This window comes from Culex quinquefasciatus, chromosome 3 (genome assembly GCF_015732765.1).
Source record: "Culex quinquefasciatus strain JHB chromosome 3, VPISU_Cqui_1.0_pri_paternal, whole genome shotgun sequence".
In the NCBI taxonomy this organism is placed as follows: domain Eukaryota; kingdom Metazoa; phylum Arthropoda; class Insecta; order Diptera; family Culicidae; genus Culex; species Culex quinquefasciatus.
Window position 1 is genome coordinate 177,554,990 of NC_051863.1, and position 20,329 is coordinate 177,575,318.

At 33.8% G+C, this 20,329-nt stretch overlaps 1 protein-coding gene across 3 annotated transcripts in view; it reads left to right on the plus strand.

The window, feature by feature from the left end:
* The window catches only part of LOC6052422, a 62,780-nt gene that overhangs the window by 5,391 nt on the left and 37,060 nt on the right, over nucleotides 1-20,329 (plus strand). For all 3 annotated transcript variants that reach the window (XM_038260286.1, XM_038260288.1, XM_038260287.1), the window contains exons 3-4: nucleotides 11,707-12,940; nucleotides 15,833-16,100. In XM_038260286.1, the coding sequence (XP_038116214.1) occupies nucleotides 11,710-12,940; nucleotides 15,833-16,100 (1,499 nt within the window). In that variant the 5' untranslated portion in view covers nucleotides 11,707-11,709. The remainder of the gene's footprint in view (nucleotides 1-11,706; nucleotides 12,941-15,832; nucleotides 16,101-20,329) is intronic.

Here is a 20,329-nt window from a genome sequence, read left to right on the forward strand (position 1 = left end):
AATATAAATTTTTGTTACCCTAACTTTGTTACGAAACACAACAGAATTAAAAATCCCAGTTCCGTGAACCCAAATCAATAAACACCAACTTTCGACTGGACACGTGCGTCAAACCGCGGAATTTTTGCGATATTTACGTCCATTTTTCACAACATTCGCATCAGGGAGAGGAAGCCAAAAATTTGCCTTTCCCTCGGCGGAAAGGGGGGAACGAAAATTAAATAAACATCAACCTTCATTGACACTGGACCTCGCCACCGGACGGTTTGCGCGCGCGACTGTAATTGATCAAAAATGTATCACTTGCAATGGGATGGGTGTATTAGCTATGAATTTGATATCACGGACACGTGTCACCGAAGCACCAATCGATGGTATTGTGGTGTTCTGAAATATTGAAACTTTTAAACACTTTTTGTTCATTTCATGATTCATTGTTAACAATTTGAGCCAAGGCTACTCTTAAATTTACGACCATTTAACGTTTGACATGCCATAAATTAGCTTTCGTGACCCAGCAAAATTTGTTCCAAAGCTTGTTTGCAGCGAACTGAAATCGAAAATCTAATTGAAAATTCATCAACCCCTGCAATTGCACCCTTTCGCTCGAGCACGCAAAACCAAGTGCATAAATTTGCAAAACAATCTACTTAAAATATCTCAACAATCTCAAAGCAGCACCACTTGAAATCGAAACGCTGAAAATCGGCGAAATATTATCATCAAACGCATTATAACGTCTGTTTATTTTCGCGTCCAACGTTTGTATTCCAGTCTAAAGTTTCTTGTTTTGCTCGTCTGAAAAATTGTAGGGGAAACCAGGGTTGAAATCGGGGCCAGAGATCGACGCCGACCAATTGGTGGTCAATTTCGTTAATCTTTCAGCTAGCCGCGTGCCGGGTCGTTACTATTTATAGCACACTCCCCCACCCAAAAATAAACAAGCTGCGATGGAAGATCGCTGCAAAAACATTACTCTATTTAGCGGACCAATCAGTCCACATTCTTATACATCTCTGGATGCCTGCAGATACAGAGTGATGAATTGTGCGAGTTTTCAAAGCGGAAAATCAATTCATCTATTGGTGCAAATACCTTTTATTTTTTTAAGTTAAAGTTTGCTGTTACACAAATAAGAGCAACTATACGAGCAATGTAGCAAGAAAAAAAAACTCGAAGCCTCCTTTATCCAAAGTCGTCTCAAAAATTTCACCTGGGATAACCAGTCTGTAAATAAAGTATTGCTGTCTTGTTTTATGTTTTTGAGCTCAAATATGACCCTTAAAATTCCCTTAACGATTGAGTGCATCACCCGGGAACTTTTTACTAAAATTAAAATTTCTCGAAAAGGTTTAACGTTTTCACAAATCTAATCCGACCGGGCCTAGAGGACATTTCAGAGTATGTTTTGTGCAAATATGAGCTTTGTTGGTAATCTCTAGCTCATAGAAATATGTAATTTGTAAACAACCTTTGATGAACGTAACATTTTTGCCAAGTTCTCCTTCGTGTAGCAGAAAACAAAACCATTTTTTGGGAAAACTGGTCCCGACAGGTTTTAGTTTAGACAATTTCCTTCAATTTGATGTATAGAAAGTATAGCATTGTATACCAAAAACTTACAGAACTATCCATTTTGTAAAAAAAAATCAATTTCATTTATGTTGGAATGTTTACGTTTTGACACAGCAAAGCGCTTGAAAAGGAAGTGCTGCCAGATTTTTTTCCAACGAGATTGAATAAAGTTTTGAGGAATGTGACTTGAACAAAAAACTTAAGGGTGCACAGCAATGAAGGAAGTCCTTAAATCAATACATTGTTGAACTGAGGCTATCATGCTAAAAATAATAATAATTAAGAAAAAGGTCCTATTCGCCATGGGTGTCCCATCAACATAGGATCTTATGAAAAAGTAGCCGAGATTTTTAGGTTGATTTTAAGACTATTTCAATTGATTTTTTGTTCTTGTTTATTGCTTTATTTGAAAAACATTTGTGTTGTCTCTTGATTTTTAGAGCCAATATTTTCAATGGCTCAATAACCTAACAATGTTCTAGAACGTTGTCTTTTAACTTTTTATCGGTGATTTTTTTTTGTGGAATCACGCCATAATTTTTTATTTTTTTCGGGGTTTTACCCTAAAAACATAATAAAAAAAATGTTAACAAGAAAAATGCCTGTTTTGAGACCATGATTTTTGTCAAAAAAAATTTCCCGGAATTCTGTGGAACACCGGGCAAAAGGAACAATCACTCGTATGGTCATTTTTTTACAATTTTGAAATTTCCTGTTCCTTACTAGCAATGCAATTTGTTGATTCTAGTATCGCATAATCGCTGGAACGACGTTAATGTCACGGGATTGAATGGGGTTTGTTCAAATCCCTTGTTTTCTTTTAACATTTGGAAAGCACTAAATAAGACTTAGGGCTCATTTTTAAGTTCATTTTATAGAAATGTCATTTTTCCTAGATTAGTTGTCATTAAGTTATTTTTAAGACAAATCAAATAAACAAAATCTATAAAAAAATAAAAAAGTTGTGTCCCTACCAATGATTTGCACCTATTTAAGTAGTAAAAAGCACATTTTCCGAGGTAAAATTACACATTTTTTTCTTACATATAAGATGTACTCCTTCTCAGATGTAATATTACCATATTTTTTACCGTGTAACACATGGATTTAAAAGAATGGAAAAAATACGAATTGTTGCAACAACATATTATATTGGGAAATGAATACACAGAAAAAAATTGTTTCAATTTGGAAGGTTGAATGTTACCTCTTTTATGGTGTAATTTTACCTCAATTTAGACTGAAAAAGTGACTTTACATCATAAAAGTGGTAAAATTACACATTTTCAGAGGTAAAATTACACATTTTTTTCTGACATATAGATTTACCCCTTCCCTGGAGTAATATTTACCATGATTTTTTTTCTATGTACATAAAATGACTTTAAAACTGAAAAAAAACTTGTGAATACAAAATACAGTGATACTTTAAAAATTTACAATTTTTATTCAAAATATTTATTTAAAAAACGATTAAAGTATTAGTTCAATATTATTATTTCATATAAATACTAAACAAAAACATGTCCAATTCATTCAAATCTTATGTGTCTAGTGAAAACAGTTAAATTTTTAGCAAATTAACTCTCTAAAACCCAACCTCACCTTAAGACAGGCTCCGATTTAAAAAATCACCAAAAATCAATTTTTTAACCAATTTTTGATCTTTAAAAATAATTTTAGAAAATTTATGGGTTGCAAGTATAACTTGTTTTATGTGATTTGCCAATGTTTATTAAAATGTCTTTTTTTAGGGGTCAACTTTGGCTGTGTTTTTTTTACTAACATTTCCTTTATTTTAAGTAAAAAGAAGTATGCGGTATAATGGTGCCATTTTATAGCAGAAAATGTGAAAAACATGCAAAAAATTGAAAAAAAAATACTTTAAAAAACATTAATTAATAAGATAAGCAAAATGTAACGATAGAAGATGGTAGAATATGCCAAATACTACCAAAAACAAAAATAAACCAAACAAGATAAATGCAAATTAAAATACTCAAAATGAAACAAGAAAAACAAGAAAGGTAAAGATTTTCGTAGAACAAAAGTTGCCATTTCCTGAACACGGGAAATATAAAAATTTTCGAAAAAAAATTGGGCAGTAGAGGGTTAAAATGCTGTTTGATGCATTGTTCCTCTTAATTGATGCCGGTCAATTAGTCAAACTTTCAACCGAGACTTTTCTTATGTGAAAAAATCTGAGGAATCGATTGGTAATGGTGAGAATTCGCGCAAATTTGCATAAGGCCCGTTGCAGGCCGCACAGAAAAAAAAAGTTGAATTTTGGAATGTTGAAAATTTGGTAGGTTGAATATTAACTCTGTTTTTGAGTAATATTACATAAAAAATGTGTAAAAATGTAAACCTGATGAGTATTCATCAAAACTTGATGAAAATTCATCATTTTCTGGGGTAAAATTAATATTTTTTTTTGCCACAAAATCTGTCACCATTTTCTGATGAATATTACCAACATTTTTTTCTGTGCGATTTAATTTATTTTTGTGTTGTTTTTATTAGATTTAAATATGTTGCTGAAATGCTTTGACATAACTCGAGCTCGTATTTGGTTGACTTTTTTCGCGTTTGCCCTTTCCCTATCGTGATGTAAACAATAAGAAGACACCAATACATCTTCATCCAAAGCTTTGTTTATAATGGGCTCTTCACGCATACTATTGCGTGGGCTATTCGAGGTTTTGGTAACTGTCAAACGTTCTAGATATTCACAGTGGTGCCAGAGGGCAGCTTCAGTCTGAATAGGTACACACTCAAAGTAAAAAGTATCCTTTTTTCAAGTTCACCCGTCGTCACCCTTTAAAAGGGTATCGAAAATGTACTGAATTTGACATACCCTTTTAAAAGAGTGACGCCGGGTGAACTTTGAAAAAGGATAGAAAGTATCCTTTTTGAGGATTGAAAGTACCCTTTTGAGGGATACTTCTGACTTTGAGTGCAGGAGATTTTAGAGCAATAAATTTGGAAATCGGTGTAATAATTGTTTCGATCTGTTTCTGTTTTATCCGAAATCAATAAAAAAAATCATGCAAAACATTATGCAAAAAATGACAAAAATGACCAAAGTTTGATTTTTTTTCAATATCGGGAATTCCAGGGAAAAAATTAAAAAAAAAACAGGGATTCGCAAATTCTTGGTTTTGGAAAAATCCCGGGAACCGTCATTGGATAGACCTCCACAAATCTCCCATACAATGATAAGATTAGAATTCGTTTGAGTAGAAATTCCATTTATAATTCTGACCTAAAAAGAAAAACCCAAACAATGGTTTTTTTGTTTTGTTTTTAATAATTTTAATTCGGTTTGTGCATTAAAACCATCTAGTTATATAGCACATGCTTTTTATGTCCTTATTTACCACAATTGAAATATAAATTGAAACAAATAATCAATTTTAAAATATTGTGTCATAGTTCACCACCACTTTTAGCATTTTCCTGGAATGTGGAGTTATTTATTCTTCTTTTCATTTTTCGGCTGGCCCGTCAATCATCCGAAAATTCCCCGCTCACTCCCCAAAACGTTATTTCCAATTTCCACCATTAAAATTTTGCAAACACCCCGACTGGAAGCTTTCATCGCTAGTTTAGAACCGGTTGCGTTTTTCGTGTAGGTTCGTGTTTTCATATTTGCCGATTAAATGGAGTGGTAAATCGGCAAACAAAACTCGGGGCAGCTTTTTTTTTGATTCCATTTCGCCAAGTGCTCTATCAACAAATCTCACGTGCAGGTGCTAATTCGCTTTGCTCGACGTTCAAATATATTTTTTGATCTAATTTCGAATCTCTTTCCCTTGTTGGAGCGAGAACCGTGTGGTGCATGGCTCTCTTGATCGATAAAATTCCAAAGTTTTCAAACTATTTTTGCTCTCTCAACTTTTGAGGTCAGATCAGGAATTGCACTTAGAAAGTGCAATTTCAGTTGCAATAGTTTTCTACATGTTGCACTTTTGAAGCATGGAAAAAAATGATGTTTTTAGGTTTAAATTTCTGTCCCTGAAACAAAACATAAACAAATTAAATTTGTCGATCTACTCAAAACTAAAACATTTTCTTTTAGTGCAAGCAGCTGCAGTAGGTCTTAAACGAACACGTCAAAAAATTGAAATTGGCGCGATTTTGGCTCACGATTGGCTGCCTGCAGTTTTTCCGGGTTGGTTGTTCAACGGTAGAAAATTGGGAGGCAATTTATTTATTTGGCCACTTCAAGGTGGGGTGCTTTTTGGAACACCTTCCCAACGTGAATAACTTCGTTTACATAAATGGGAAACCATTTTCATCACAGACAATAGAATATGAAACGTTTGTTACTTTTTTCTGAACTCAAAAACCGTAATTTCTACTACAAATGGATCTCCTTGTCTGTGCCCTTTACAATGGCACAAGTTGATCCTTGAACCGACGCCCTTTCAGTAGACATTCAACTTTCCAGGGGGGAAAACTTTAAACGACCTTTCCTGGCGAACAAGTACCACGTCAATGGGACTGACCTTCCCTAACCTGCGACGGTCGTGTTCCGGGCCACACGTTTCAACAATGTTCAACTTTTATTTACTGGAATTGGGAGGCCCATCAACTTATCGTGGTCCTTGACTTCTGGTTCATTTGAAAATTTATGTGCTTTTTGTTGTGTTGAATTGAATCTTCCATGTTTATATACTGATCTTTCTTTTAAAGTTTGCAGCAAAAACCACGTTGCTGTTTTTTTTCAATATTTCTAATGAAATCTCTTAAAAATATGATTAATTCTTCAGGTAAATGCTCAATACATTACCACAGTTATGTAAGTACCTAAAAGTATACTAAATTTCTTAGAATTCAAGAAAATTCCATTCAAATTAAATAAACGATGGATCCTAAATCCTAAAAGACTCCAAAATTAAATTTTATATCATTAAAAAACACATGCATAACGTGCAATCGTGTTTATACACCAATATAACTATATCTTTCCAATTGTCACCTCCTTTCTAATCTACTCTGCTAATCGAAAAAAGTGCCATCCAAAAACGACACACCACTTTCGGTCACGAACCCCCTCGAAAAAAAAAACTTCACTGCACCGTATGACGTACTGTACCGTGTGTCGTGACAGAGTGCATAGCGTGACACTAGTTGGTGAAAATTTTGGCTCCAAAAATCTAATCGAATTCTGCCCTGGCTGCCTTCCACAATGCATTGCATGTTGAGCCTTTGTCAGCCTTAAAAATCGTTTATAACAACTACAAAAGGTACTCCATTTTTTGGTTCTCAAACCCTTTTTTGGAGAAAAAACGCTCAGCAAACAAAAGCATGTAATAAAGGGGGTGGATTTCCCGATTTTTCCTAAAAAGTATACATTTGAGTGTATTCGAAATTGACAGGCATCTCAACACGTATGAATCAACTACAAGCTACCATGCTTCTCCACTGAGTCACAAAAGAAAAGCCAGTTGACAAGTTGTCAGTCACTTTACCATATCGATAACATCCCAGCAGTTCTAGTTTGACCTAAACTGGGCTAAGTTGACAAGTGTTGAGCTAATCCAGCACCAACTTAGTAATTAGCACCATTTTCATCACACCACCAAGCGCTATTTTCGTCCGGTTTTTGCTACACGCAGATATTTATAACAAACGACTTAACCTTCACCAACAAAATCACCTCATCTTGCTCCCTCACTAATAATGCTGGCCGGAAGGTTCGAGACAACAGATGTTTCACCGCCGAAATGTCAACTCCCGCGCCATGATCCCGCTGCTGGTGTGTCGCGTTTCCAAAGACGACTCCCGCTCAATTTTGAGGATGTAAACAAAAAATGGCGTTACAAATTGGTGAAAAAGTACCTTCTATTTTTAGTAGACACGAAAGAAAGGTGTCCTATATTGGGATGGATGAGTTGCATTCTTTGGTAATGGGGACTAAAAATAAATGTTTGGAAAAATGTATCTTATTTAGGCAAAAAAATACTTTCAGGTGAATGTTATTTTCATAACAAGATCAAGATCAAAAAGACGACTCGTCATTACTGACTATAAGGGATGGAATACTCGCAAAAAAATCATTTTCGCTTGCGAGCATTCTTCATCCGCAAAAGAGAGAGGAGGCAAATCACGCAAAAGAAAATCGCTCCCGAACCTCTACAAGAAAAACCAATTTGTTGATGATTTTTTGTGAATTTCTTTTATAGCATCACTTAAAATAATTTATTTTGGCTTTGTTTACACATATTGCCCATCTACAAAAAGTGACAGGTCATTTTTCGACTTGTGACGTTTAACGTCACAAGTGTAATGTAACTGTAATACAAGTGTAATACACTTGCAAGTGTAGTAGTGAAAAAGATGCTCCGCCGAATAATCAATCATTTTTTCCGCTGTGTTTAAAATTCCATTGAAAATAATTTTAAAAAAGGATTTAAAATTTCACACTAAAGCAATTACTCTTAGTTTAAAAAAAACAGTTATCGTTTAATCCAAAATAAAATGAAAATGAAAATGAATTTTAAATTGCTGGGAATCTTTTTTCAAGCAATTCATGAAAAATGTCCAACATTTTCAATGTTGTATTTTTTAATTGAATGTTTATAAGGGTGACAAAAGAAATGGGCATTTCTCTACCAAAACCGGAAATGGATTTAATTTGTATTTTTTGATTTGGCTCAAACTTTGTGGGGGCCTTCCCTATAACCAAATAAGCTATTTTTTTGTCATTGGTTCACCCATACAAGTTTCCATACAATTTTGGCAGCTGTCCCAACAAAAATGGTACGTACATATTCAAACAGCTGTAACTTTTGAGTGAATTTTCTGATCAATTTGGTGTCTTCGGCAAAGTTGTAGGTATTGTTGAGGACTATTGAGAAAAAATAGGAACACGGAAAAAAATGCAGGTTTTTTAATCAACTTTTTTTTCACAAAAACTCAATTTCCCAAAATAAGTTTTTTTTTTTATTTTCTAGATTTTTTTTATATGTTTCAGGGGACAAAAACCCGCAACTTTTAAGCTATAGAGAAACATGGTCAAAAAATCTGCCGCCGAGTTTTGATTTTTGGAAAAAATAGTGATTTTTAGAAAAAATCAAAATTTCATGCAAAAACAAATTTGATAAAAAAAAAATCGAAAAACTGCAAATATTTCGCTAAAATCAAACTTTCGCTTGCTATATCTTGAAAACAAAGCCCTTTATCAAAAAATCTGTAAAGTACTTTTCGATTGGAATTTGTACGTACTATTTTTGTATGGACAGCTGCCAAAATTGTATGGAGACTTGTATGGTTGAACCAATGACACAAAATAGCTTATTTGGTCATAGGGAAAGCCCACACAAAGTTTGAGCCAAATAAAAAAATACAAAAAATAAAAATGGTCGAAATCGGCCGATTTCGTAGAGAGTTGCTCGAATGGATTTTTTTGAAAAATAAGCTGGTTGATATCTGGAGTTTGTTTTAAAAAGGTCCAATAAACCAAATTTTTAGTTTTTGCTTTTTGGGTGTTTTTGATACCCCTGACTCAAGGCGGTTTCAAAAACACCAAAAAATCAAAAACTGAAAAATTGGTTTATTGGACCTTTTAAAAACAAACTACAGATATCCTTTGGCTCGGTTCCTAATAGGCAAAAAAAAGTGTTGGTACCAAAAATAAACAAATAAGGAAAATTGAATTTTTGAAAAAAAAATAGTCATGAGTTATTTAAATCATGTTTAGATGAAAAATCCAACTTGCAATCAAAAATGGCATAATTTTTTTAACTGACATTTTGTTTAGCCGAAATACCTTCAAAAATGTTTTTTTTTGCAATTTAAAAATATTTTTAGATGGAAAAGCACACTTGCTTCTTATTCTTTACTTTTAAACGTCAGAGATTTTCTACTTTTTTTATCGGACTGCTTGATGCTGAGATACTGCATCGTAAAGTTAATTTTTTTGTGAAAAATGGGATTATTTAGGTGTCGTATAACTAGCTCTCATTTTAAACTTAAGCCTAGCATTTAAAAAAATTTAAAGTAAGTTTTTTAAGCTCTCTCAAAATGTCAAATAATGTTGATTAAACAATTTTGAAGTAGTATTGATTGAAAAATTAGGAAATTTCATGGCCATTCATGGTCATCTGCGACAGACACGGACGACGAAACAAAGAGAAACGCAAAAAGTAACTTTTTCAAAACTTTTTTTCGTAAAATCGCGATAACTCGTGATGTTTATAAGCAAACCCCTTATGTCTACAAATCAAAATTTTTGTAATTGTCTGTTCTACAACTTTGTAGAACATTGTTACACTCTAAAAAATAACCCTGCAAAGTTAGAAAAAAACACGAAATTTTAAAATGAAAAATTTTGTTCTAAATGAAAAAATGACCCTTCTGGGACAATGTAGATTCGAATAGTACATTAAATTTCCCATAAAATGACATGTTCCAAAATTTTTTACAGTCGAGTAACGGAAAATGGGAGAATTTTTAAAACTTTTTTAGTGTTTTTTTCGATGAAAAATACGTTTATTCGGAATTCTGAGTACGCCAACAAATCGGGCGTCAAATTTTACATAAAAGTCCCTTTGACACCAAATTTCTATCTCATCACCGTTTCAGACTGCAAATTGTTGAAAAACACCTCTTTTTTCGCATGTTCAAAAATGGAAGGGGTCGTACTGCCCCTCCGTCACGAGATATCAAAAAACGGACCTCGGTTTCGTGATCAGGGACAAAAGTTACCCCTTAGGACAAAGTTTCACGCAAATCGAAGAGGGGTCGGGGCAACTTTTCCCGATTTCGTGTGAGTTGGTAGAGAATTACCCATATGGCAATTTTAAATTGCAAAAAAATAACATTAAAAACACATAAAGACTAAATTTGTATAGCACTTTTTTTACTTACTTTGCTAAACACATTTTGTTATGTCGAAAATCTCTAATTATAGTGAAGATTTCCACATATTTATAAAAAATCAAAGCTTCTAGCATTTAAATCTTAATTCAATATATCACGAATCAAAAAATATTTTTAAGAGATATAAAACATGTTTTTTGTCAATATAAAAAACGGAAAAAAACTATACCTCAAATTAGAACAGTTTTCTAAACGTTTTCAGAAAAAGGTTATGTTATGGATAAAAACTTCATATTTCTTAATGTTTGATTTTATATTCGAATGTTTTGTGACATTGTTACTCTTAATCAAGAAAATGAGCTACAACATTAATTGATATAGTTTCTGATTGGGTATCATGATTTGTTATACGCTGATTTCACCGTAGGGGAGAGTGGGGAGACTTGATCCCATTTTTTGTATCGCTCATAAATCCGTCAATTTCTCACCAAACTATGAACGTTTAGCATGAATTGAAAGCTTAAACATTCAAGCGAAAACAATATATTAAACCGACATTTCCAAAATATTAGGGATAACTTGATCCCCCTTTCAACATTTTAAAGAAATCTAATGCTAAATGTTTATTATTAATCCAATTTATTAATTTTCTATAATTTACAGCAATTTAACATAAAACCTGTATATTTGTGTTTAAAATATATCAAGTTTAGTATGTAACATATTTATTGAGCATGTTTACAAAAGTTGGTAATTTTGGTTTACAAAACTTTTGAAAAATGGTTCAAAATGCAGAAAGTCATCCACAACTTTATTAAAGGAATCCATGTACACGGAGAAAAATGAATTCCCAAAACCATGAACAACCGTTCATGAAATTCGGAACCACGAACAAAGTGTTCAAATTTCATGGTACGATTTTGAAAAACGTACCATGAAATTTGAACTCTTTGTTCGTGGTTCCGAATTTCATGAACGCTTGTTCACGATTTTGAGAACTCATTTTTCTCCGTGTACGAAAAATCAAACCAATTAATTAAGCTTGAGGCTGATTCCAGTGACTGTAAAAAAGCAGGGATCAAGTCTCCCTAAACGCACTTTTTTAAACAATTGATTGTAAAATAGTATGACGATAAATCTGAAGAGATACTGACTTGGGATCAAGTGTCCCCGAGGATCAAGTCTCCCCACTCTCCTCTATTTGAAACAAAATTGCATGATTTCATGATTTATACTCATTTAAAATGTCTGATTTTTCGTTGAGTTTAACAAAAACTATTCTTTATTTTCTCTCGTTCCCAGAAAATGGACTCCTCTCCGATGAAAAACAACCGCAAGGTTCGGTTTTCCCTGCCGGACAACAACATTCCCGTGGTTCTGCCAATATCGTCGTCCTCAACCCAATCCACAAAGCAGCGCCTTTCCCACGGAACCCTGCAGTACGTCAACGGAACGCTGGTCAGTCAACCGGCGCCACAACTACAACCCGCTGGCACCCCACAACCTCCGCTGGACCTAAATCGCCAGGTACCGGCCCACCTGAGAGCCCCAAAAGCCAAGGAACCGGGCACGAAGATTGTGCTGCACTTGAGACCTTCCACCGGAGTTGAGAGATTCGAAAATGTGGAAGTTTCGCCGAAACCTGCGGGGAACAACGGTGGAACTGGGCCGTTGGAGAAGGGTGGCAATGGTAAGAAACAACCCCAGAAGAGCAGCCATCCGCGGTTGGAACCGAGGTCGTTCAAAATGCTGCCACAAATCAATCCAAAGTTCCCGAGTTCGGATGAACTGACCAACGGAGGACCGGTTCGGGACGCTTGCCATCGGCACAAGTCCAGTGAAGAACTCGGCAAGACAACGGACGCAAATAACAATGTCCAGCACGTTAAAAAGCAAACGTTGATGCTGCGGTCACTTTCGAGCGTCGGAGGTCCCAACGGCAGTGCCAAATCCCTGGCAACCCGGCCACGAGCAAAATCCGTCGGAAAAATCAACGCCCCCAGAGGGACCAAAACCCTAATCTCCCCGCACCTCCAAACCCACGACAGTGACATCACAATCAAAGTGCTGGAAAGTTCCCCGGCCCGGCGACCCTACCCGTCATCCTCCTCGGAACTGACCAGCGGCGATCTGCGCCGGTACAGTGAACCGATAGACTCGAGCAGCATGATGGCGGCGGCGTCCGCAAAACCAGTTCAAAAGTTTCAGTTTGCCAAGTGTAACTTCCTAACGGTGCCAGAGTTCAGCGATCGGTTCGAAGGCATGGAAACGGTTGTTTCCACGTCCGGTCCGACCGTCGAAGGTGGTCCCGACGAGGACCTGGAAGAGGACGACGACGAGGAGGAGGAGGACGAAGAGGAGCAGGAGCAGGGTGGTGGCGATGAAAATGGTGACGTGGGCCAGGACCAGGAGGAGAACAAGAGTCGGGTAAATGGCGGCCGGGAAAATCGAATCAACGGCAACGGAGGTGGTGGCGTGAACGCGATCGAAGCGGTGAAAACGGGTCGAAAGGGGTTGAAGAGGAATGGAAGTGTTGGTAAGTTTGGGAGAGAGGGTGTTGATGAATTTGGTGAAGTGAACAATTGAGCAAACTTGAATAGGGGAAGGTGGGGAAAGACTAAAAATCAAACTTATGACTCTATTTTAAACGATTTCTTTTAGTTTTTAGTTTTTAGTTTTTAGTTTTTAGTTTTTAGTTTTTAGTTTTTAGTTTTTAGTTTTTAGTTTTTAGTTTTTAGTTTTTAGTTTTTAGTTTTTAGTTTTTAGTTTTTAGTTTTTAGTTTTTAGTTTTTAGTTTTTAGTTTTTAGTTTTTAGTTTTTAGTTTTTAGTTTTTAGTTTTTAGTTTTTAGTTTTTAGTTTTTAGTTTTTAGTTTTTAGTTTTTAGTTTTTAGTTTTTAGTTTTTAGTTTTTAGTTTTTAGTTTTTAGTTTTTAGTTTTTAGTTTTTAGTTTTTAGTTTTTAGTTTTTAGTTTTTAGTTTTTAGTTTTTAGTTTTTAGTTTTTAGTTTTTAGTTTTTAGTTTTTAGTTTTTAGTTTTTAGTTTTTAGTTTTTAGTTTTTAGTTTTTAGTTTTTAGTTTTTAGTTTTTAGTTTTAGTTTTTAGTTTTTAGTTTTTAGTTTTTAGTTTTTAGTTTTTAGTTTTTAGTTTTTAGTTTTTAGTTTTAGTTTTTAGTTTTTAGTTTTTAGTTTTTAGTTTTTAGTTTTTAGTTTTTAGTTTTAGTTTTTAGTTTTTAGTTTTTAGTTTTTAGTTTTTAGTTTTTAGTTTTTAGTTTTTAGTTTTTAGTTTTTAGTTTTTAGTTTTTAGTTTTAGTTTTTAGTTTTTAGTTTTTAGTTTTTAGTTTTTAGTTTTTAGTTTTTAGTTTTTAGTTTTTAGTTTTTAGTTTTTAGTTTTTAGTTTTTAGTTTTTAGTTTTTAGTTTTTAGTTTTTAGTTTTTAGTTTTTAGTTTTTAGTTTTTAGTTTTTAGTTTTTAGTTTTTAGTTTTTAGTTTTTAGTTTTTAGTTTTTAGTTTTTAGTTTTTAGTTTTTAGTTTTTAGTTTTTAGTTTTTAGTTTTTAGTTTTTAGTTTTTAGTTTTTAGTTTTTAGTTTTTAGTTTTTAGTTTTTAGTCAAGTTTTTTTCCTGAATCTCGGGCATATTTTGTTCCAATTTTTACTTAATTTAAAACATTACATAGTTTTTTTTTTCAACCAAATCTCCTTATTTTGATGTTTGCTTTGTTTTAGGTTCAGTTTGCATTTTGCCAAATTGTAATTGATGATTGAACAAAAATCGAGCCGATAACCAGTTTTTGTTAATTAATTTAAGCTATAAAAAAGTTTTGCTGATCGAATATGAAAAAATAATAATATAAAAATATATAAAAAATCCCGTTTATTGGGAATAATAAAACCTGAAAATTTCAAAGTTTTTTAACAAATACTAACAAAATATAGCAAAACTTTGTTATTTGCCATTTATTGTAATTTTTCATCAAATTCAATAGGCAATTTTAATTCCTTTTTCAGACATGAAATGTCAAAAGGGTAGCTTTTTATCTTTTATAAAAAAAATAGTGCAGTTTCCGGTGCTCAATTTTTTTCATCATTTTAACCCTCTACAACCAACCCTTCGGGCTTCGATTTAAAAAATCGCCGAATTTTCATTTTTCAACCAATTTTTGATCTTTAAAAAGCATTGGAAAGAAAAACTGTTAAAATTTAAGAAAATTTTGGTTTGGATGTTTCATTTGTTTTATATAACTTCACGAATGTTTTTAAAATTGTATTTTTTGGGGACAATTTTGGCAGTGTTTTTCAGTAAAAAGAAGTATACAGTAATTGTTGTAGTTTCCATGACTATGCCTCTACGCATTTTTTTACAATGTATATGATAGTTATGCTATTTTATAGCAGAAAATGTGAAAAACAAGCAAAAAATCAAAAAGTGACTGTAAAAACATAAAAAAAAACTAGTTAGGCAAAATGTAATGATAGGAGTTCGTAGAATAGTCCAAATACTACCAAAAACAAACATAAACTAAACAAGATAAATGCAAATTAAAATGCTAAAAATAAAACAAGAAAAACATAAAACAAGAGAAGTAAAGTTTTTCGTAGAACAAAAGTTGCTCCTAAACACGGGAAAAATAAAAATTTTCGAAAAAAAAATTGGGCAGTAGAGGGTTAAAGCCAAAATCATGAAAGATGTTTACCATTATAATAAAAACCTTTTAAGATTTTTTTAAGCACTTAATAAATTTTTAGGCTTATCAGATGATCGAGTCTGAACTGTAGTTTAAACATGCATAAAACTTAACTTATGAATAAAAACTGAATAAAATACAAAATTTTAAACATAAAACATACAAAATTTGTCACAATTGAATTATTTTGGATAATTTTAATAGATAATTCTATTCAAAATACATCATTACATATAACCAAAAGTTAATTTTAATAATTGACAGATTTGCAAAATTTATATAAAATACAAAAGGAAAAGCATAAATAAAATTTAACGAGTTTTTCCGTTAGCGTACCGCTTGCACTTTTTTATCTGTATTTGAAAATTTCACTTTGTCAAAAAACGATGATTTTTTTGAAAGTATGATTTACACTTTAAAATGATGTTGAATATTTACCTGAAATTTTGAATGCGTCTTGCTCATTCTTTATCATGAAAACTGGCGTCGGTAAATTTGTAATGCAACCGAACGAAAATCAGGAAGAACACAGGTTATTTAAAAATTGAAGTATATTGGCTACCCTGAGACTTAAGTTATCAAAGTGTTATAAAAGTGTTCTGATCCGTCACAACTTTTGAAATATAATTTTAATTTTTTTAGTAACAAAATTTTGTCTGATAAAAGTTCTATTTTTTTTAATTTATTTAATAATTCTTTAGTGAATAATGATAAAACATACATTTTCTCCCTTCAAATCTCCCTTCCCAGACACCGACGCGTCGACCTCGTCATCGTCGACATCGGCGGCGGCGAAAGCTCCGTCCCATCATCGACTCGACGACGCCGGCTTCAAGTGCATCCAGGACACGAACCTCGGCCGAGACAAAAACTCGCTCCAATTCTGGGACTTTGTCGAGCGGTGGCGGGCAAACCGAGCGCTGAAAAAGCTGAACGCCGACAATTTCCTCAACGGCTGCGGCGGCTCGGCCAATGGCTCAGTTCAATCGGGTAGCTCGGGCCGTGCGGACGTGCGAAGGTTGGTATCACGCGGTCGTTAGTCGTTTTGTGAATGGGGGTTTGAGTTTTTTTAAAAATTGAGGAAAAATAGTGTACGGAAACACGAGGGAAATTGCGCGCATTGCTGGTCTTGTGTAAATAGTCACAAGGAAAGAAAGTAAGTGATTGCAAAGTAAGAAGTGAAAATTATTGTTTGAAACTTTTATGGTTCGTTGCCTGTGCGAGAAGAGTGACTTCATTACTATTGAACCGAAACAGAAAGTTGAAAAGATAAGCTTGATTGTAGTAAACTTGATTGGGGAGTTGAACTTGAACCTATTTGAGAATCATAGCAATATAACAAAATGATCATTTTTTGAAAAATTCGAATTTATTTGAAGCAATTATATTTTTTCTCGTTCCTCTCAAGAAAAAAAAAATTGCAACACTTTATCTTTCACTTGTTTTTTGAATTGGTATAATTTGCAATTCTAAAATACAAGAATACTTATTCATCGCACATCTGTTCAAATAATGATGACCATTTTATTCAAATTTCTTCTGTTCTTGTTCTGCCACAAATTACAGTTCAAACAGTGATCAAGTCTTAATTAAGATGGAAGAGACCACACTATTTAAAAAAAAACTACAAATTTCTAGCAGTTCACATGGATTCAACAATTTCTATAATTAAATCCACGATTAAAATCAGCAATAGTTCATCAATCGGAAAGCATCGAACCCGGCTTATCTCAAAAAGCGTTCCCATTCCGGGATAGTTCCCGTCAAACCTTTCTCCCAAGAATTGGGGAAAGAAGGGGTTAATTTCAAACGAACTTTGTTTATTTTTGCGCGCCTTTTCGGTTTACTCGAAAATCTCAAATGTGAGTTATTTTGGTTTGGCGTGTGCACGCCGATAAATATTGGCTTTTTTTCGCTGAATCGCTCTCTCTCCGGTACAAAACACGCTGCGAGAGTTGTTGTGGGGCATAATTATCCAAAATACACCGAAACTGAACTGAACTGCTCTGAACTAGACTGAAAGGGAGAGAGATAGAAGGTTGGGGTGTTTGGTTTTGGATTCGCACAACATTGAACTCCGAGGTGGGAATCGGCGGAAAGTGATGTTAACGAGGTGTCAAAATGAACGAGTGATTTTCCTGGCAGAGAAAAACCTTCGCTTCGGATATTGGTATGCGCAGAAAAACATGTCTACCGGAAAAAGTCACGAGATGTGCATGAGCTTGGCGAAAACTGAGCATGATTTTTCGCTAATATTGAGTTTACGGGGTTGAAAATCAATCCATGATTCAGATTGTGGAATTATTTAAACATTTGGGACTTTTGATACCATGTTAGATTTAATCGTGAAATTATAAATTCAGAATGTGTTGACAATACACAGTTTAAATTAAATGACCTGGTACAGTTTAAACTACAATTTGAAACGCTTGCTTTTTGTAAAATGGTAGCTAGTCTGCCAAGACCTTGAATGTGAGTACCTTTTTTTCTCAGGTGGATTTCAGCTAATTTCTGAAAAATATTTTGCAAGTTAAAAAAAATCTTCAACAAATCGATGTCCCTGTGCTCTCTTGAGCTAACTATTTATGAAAAACCAGCAAGCTTAGTACAAGAGAGCACAGAGGCATCAAAATATAAAAAAAAAATATATATATTTTGACAATCAAGATACTAACTGTCCAACTCTGGAGTTTTTTTTTTTTTGTAAAGGTCCAAAAACCAAATTATCAGTTTTTGCTTTTTGGGTGTTTTTGAAACCGCCTTGAGTCAGGGGTATTAAAAAACACCCAAAAAGCAAAAACTGAAAATTTGGTTTATTGAACCTTTTCAAAAAACTCCAGAACTGTTAATGTTGAATAAATTGCACAAAAATACAAACAAAATCTTTTTAACACAAAATCTTACAAAAATTAAAAAATGCATTAAAATATACATTTTCAACTATCAACTAAATAAATTTTAAGAAATCTGGTTGGATCATGGCCGAGATACAGCTATTTGTAGTTAGCAGTTAAAAAAGTACATGCCACGATATCTGAACACCGCTTTGTTCAAATCGGCTCAAAATTATGGTGAGAACTCGTTAACCCAGTTCCGTATGCATTAAGATCGATTTTCAAAAAGCATATTTTAAAAGAAGATTAACATATTTTTATGTTTTTCATATAAATCTGACGATTACATTTTGATAATTTTTTAAACAAAATTTTGAAATCAAATATCGTCATGCACACGGTAAATATCTTAAAAGTTTTCACTCCAAATTTCAGCCAATTTGGTCCATCTTGGTATATTTTGAGAAAAAAGTTCAGAAAGTTTGACAATTCGCTTCACGCACGTAAAAAATTAGAGCTTAAATCGTCAGTTTTATCATTGAATATCTTTATGAAACTTTCAAGAGTAGCTGGAAACGAGCTTTTGAAAGTATTGAATAAATTTGCTGAAACATGAAAATTTGAGGTAACCCCTTAACCTGTTTGATTTTTGAGTTTTTTCAACTACATCTTCGTAAAATGCAATTGTAACGGAAAAATAATCAAAAGTTGTTAAAGTTATTTAAATAAAACCTAATAAGAATCACACGCTATAAAAAATATCTACATAAAAATATTAAAAAATGTTTTTATTACCAAATGAAATAATGGGTCAACTATTGCTTCCATTTATATATACAGCAATTCCCCACGAAAACAGCATGGAAAAAAACAAAAGTGCTCGGATCGGGCTCAAAATTTTTCTGGGGGTTCCCTGGCCGAAATAATTAGACCCTTATTTTTTTGTTTGGCTATTAGGGTGACCTACACTGTGTTAGGGTGGTCTGAAATATGGCAATTTTCGTCGATTTTCGCAAAAACCATGATAAGTCGGCCTTCAAAAGAAAAATAGTAAAAAGTTTCAAAAATCTAGCCTAACTTATGCAAAGGGCGTATGAAACTTTAAAATGCCGTTTTGACGGTGTCTGGATCAAAGAGCCTATGTGTGGAAATATTTTTATTGGATTCCCCGGACATTTTTACATAATATACTAAAAAATGGAAGGAGTTCATTAACAGGATTCCGAGATATGATTTTTTGAAAATAAAATCCGTTTTTTTTATGCGCCGCGCGCAAGAACCGGAGAATGACGAAATTGGCAAAAAACAACTTTTTTCACTAAAACTGCGATAACTTTTAAATTTCAGCGATGACCTATAGATGTTTGAGTACCAAAATTTTCGTAATTTTTGATACCTTTTGGTACCCAGACATGTATAGGTCATCGCTGAAATTTTGAAGTTATCGCAGTTTTAGTGAAAAAAGTTGATTTTTTGCCAATTTCGTCATTCTCCGGTTTTTGCGCGCGGCGCGTCGAAAAACACGGATTTTATTTTCAAAAAATCATATCTCGGAATCCTGTTAATGAACTCCTCCCATTTTTTAGTATATTATGTAAAAATGTCCGGGGAATCCAATAAAAATATTTCCAGACATAGGCTCTTTGGTTCAGACACCGCCAAAACGGCATTTTAAAGTTTTATACGCCCTTTTTATATGTTAGGCTAGATTTTTGAAACTTTTTACCATTTTTCTTTGAAAGGCCGACTCATCACCTTTCATTTGCGTATAAGACAATTGAAATCGGTTAAAATGGCGAGGAGTTATGATTTTTCGAAAAAAGTGGTTTTTGCGAAAATCGACGAAAATGGCCATTTTTCAGACCACCCTAACACGGCGTAGGTCACCCTAATGTCCAAACAAAAAAATACGGGTCTAATTATTTCAACCAGGGAACCCCGAGAAAAAAATTGAGCCCGATCCGAGGACTTTTGTTTTTTTCCATGATGTTTTCGTGGAGAATTGCTGTATATATATTAGGGTGTTTCAGCCAAACAAAAAAGTTCTCAGAATCAGGCAAACCGAGGTTCCCCTAGTAGAGGATACCCATAGGGACTCTCATGCCAAATATCAGCCCATTTGGTTGAGAATTGGCCTGTCCCCAGCGGTTTAAAGTTTACATGGAAATTACTATGGGATTTTTGTGCTTTTCGTTCAATCGTTCCTACAGGTCTGGGGACAACATGGATTCACTCGGAATAAAGACAGGTGTGTATGGGATGGTCCAATAAACACATTCTAGAAGGAATTAGGCTTGTCTATTCTGTCCCCAAGGTGCGCATTGGATCGACGTCCGGTGTCTCTAAAACCAACGATTCATCCTTCAAAAGCATCACATTTCCTTAGTATGCTATGACGGCTAGCTGAAAACCA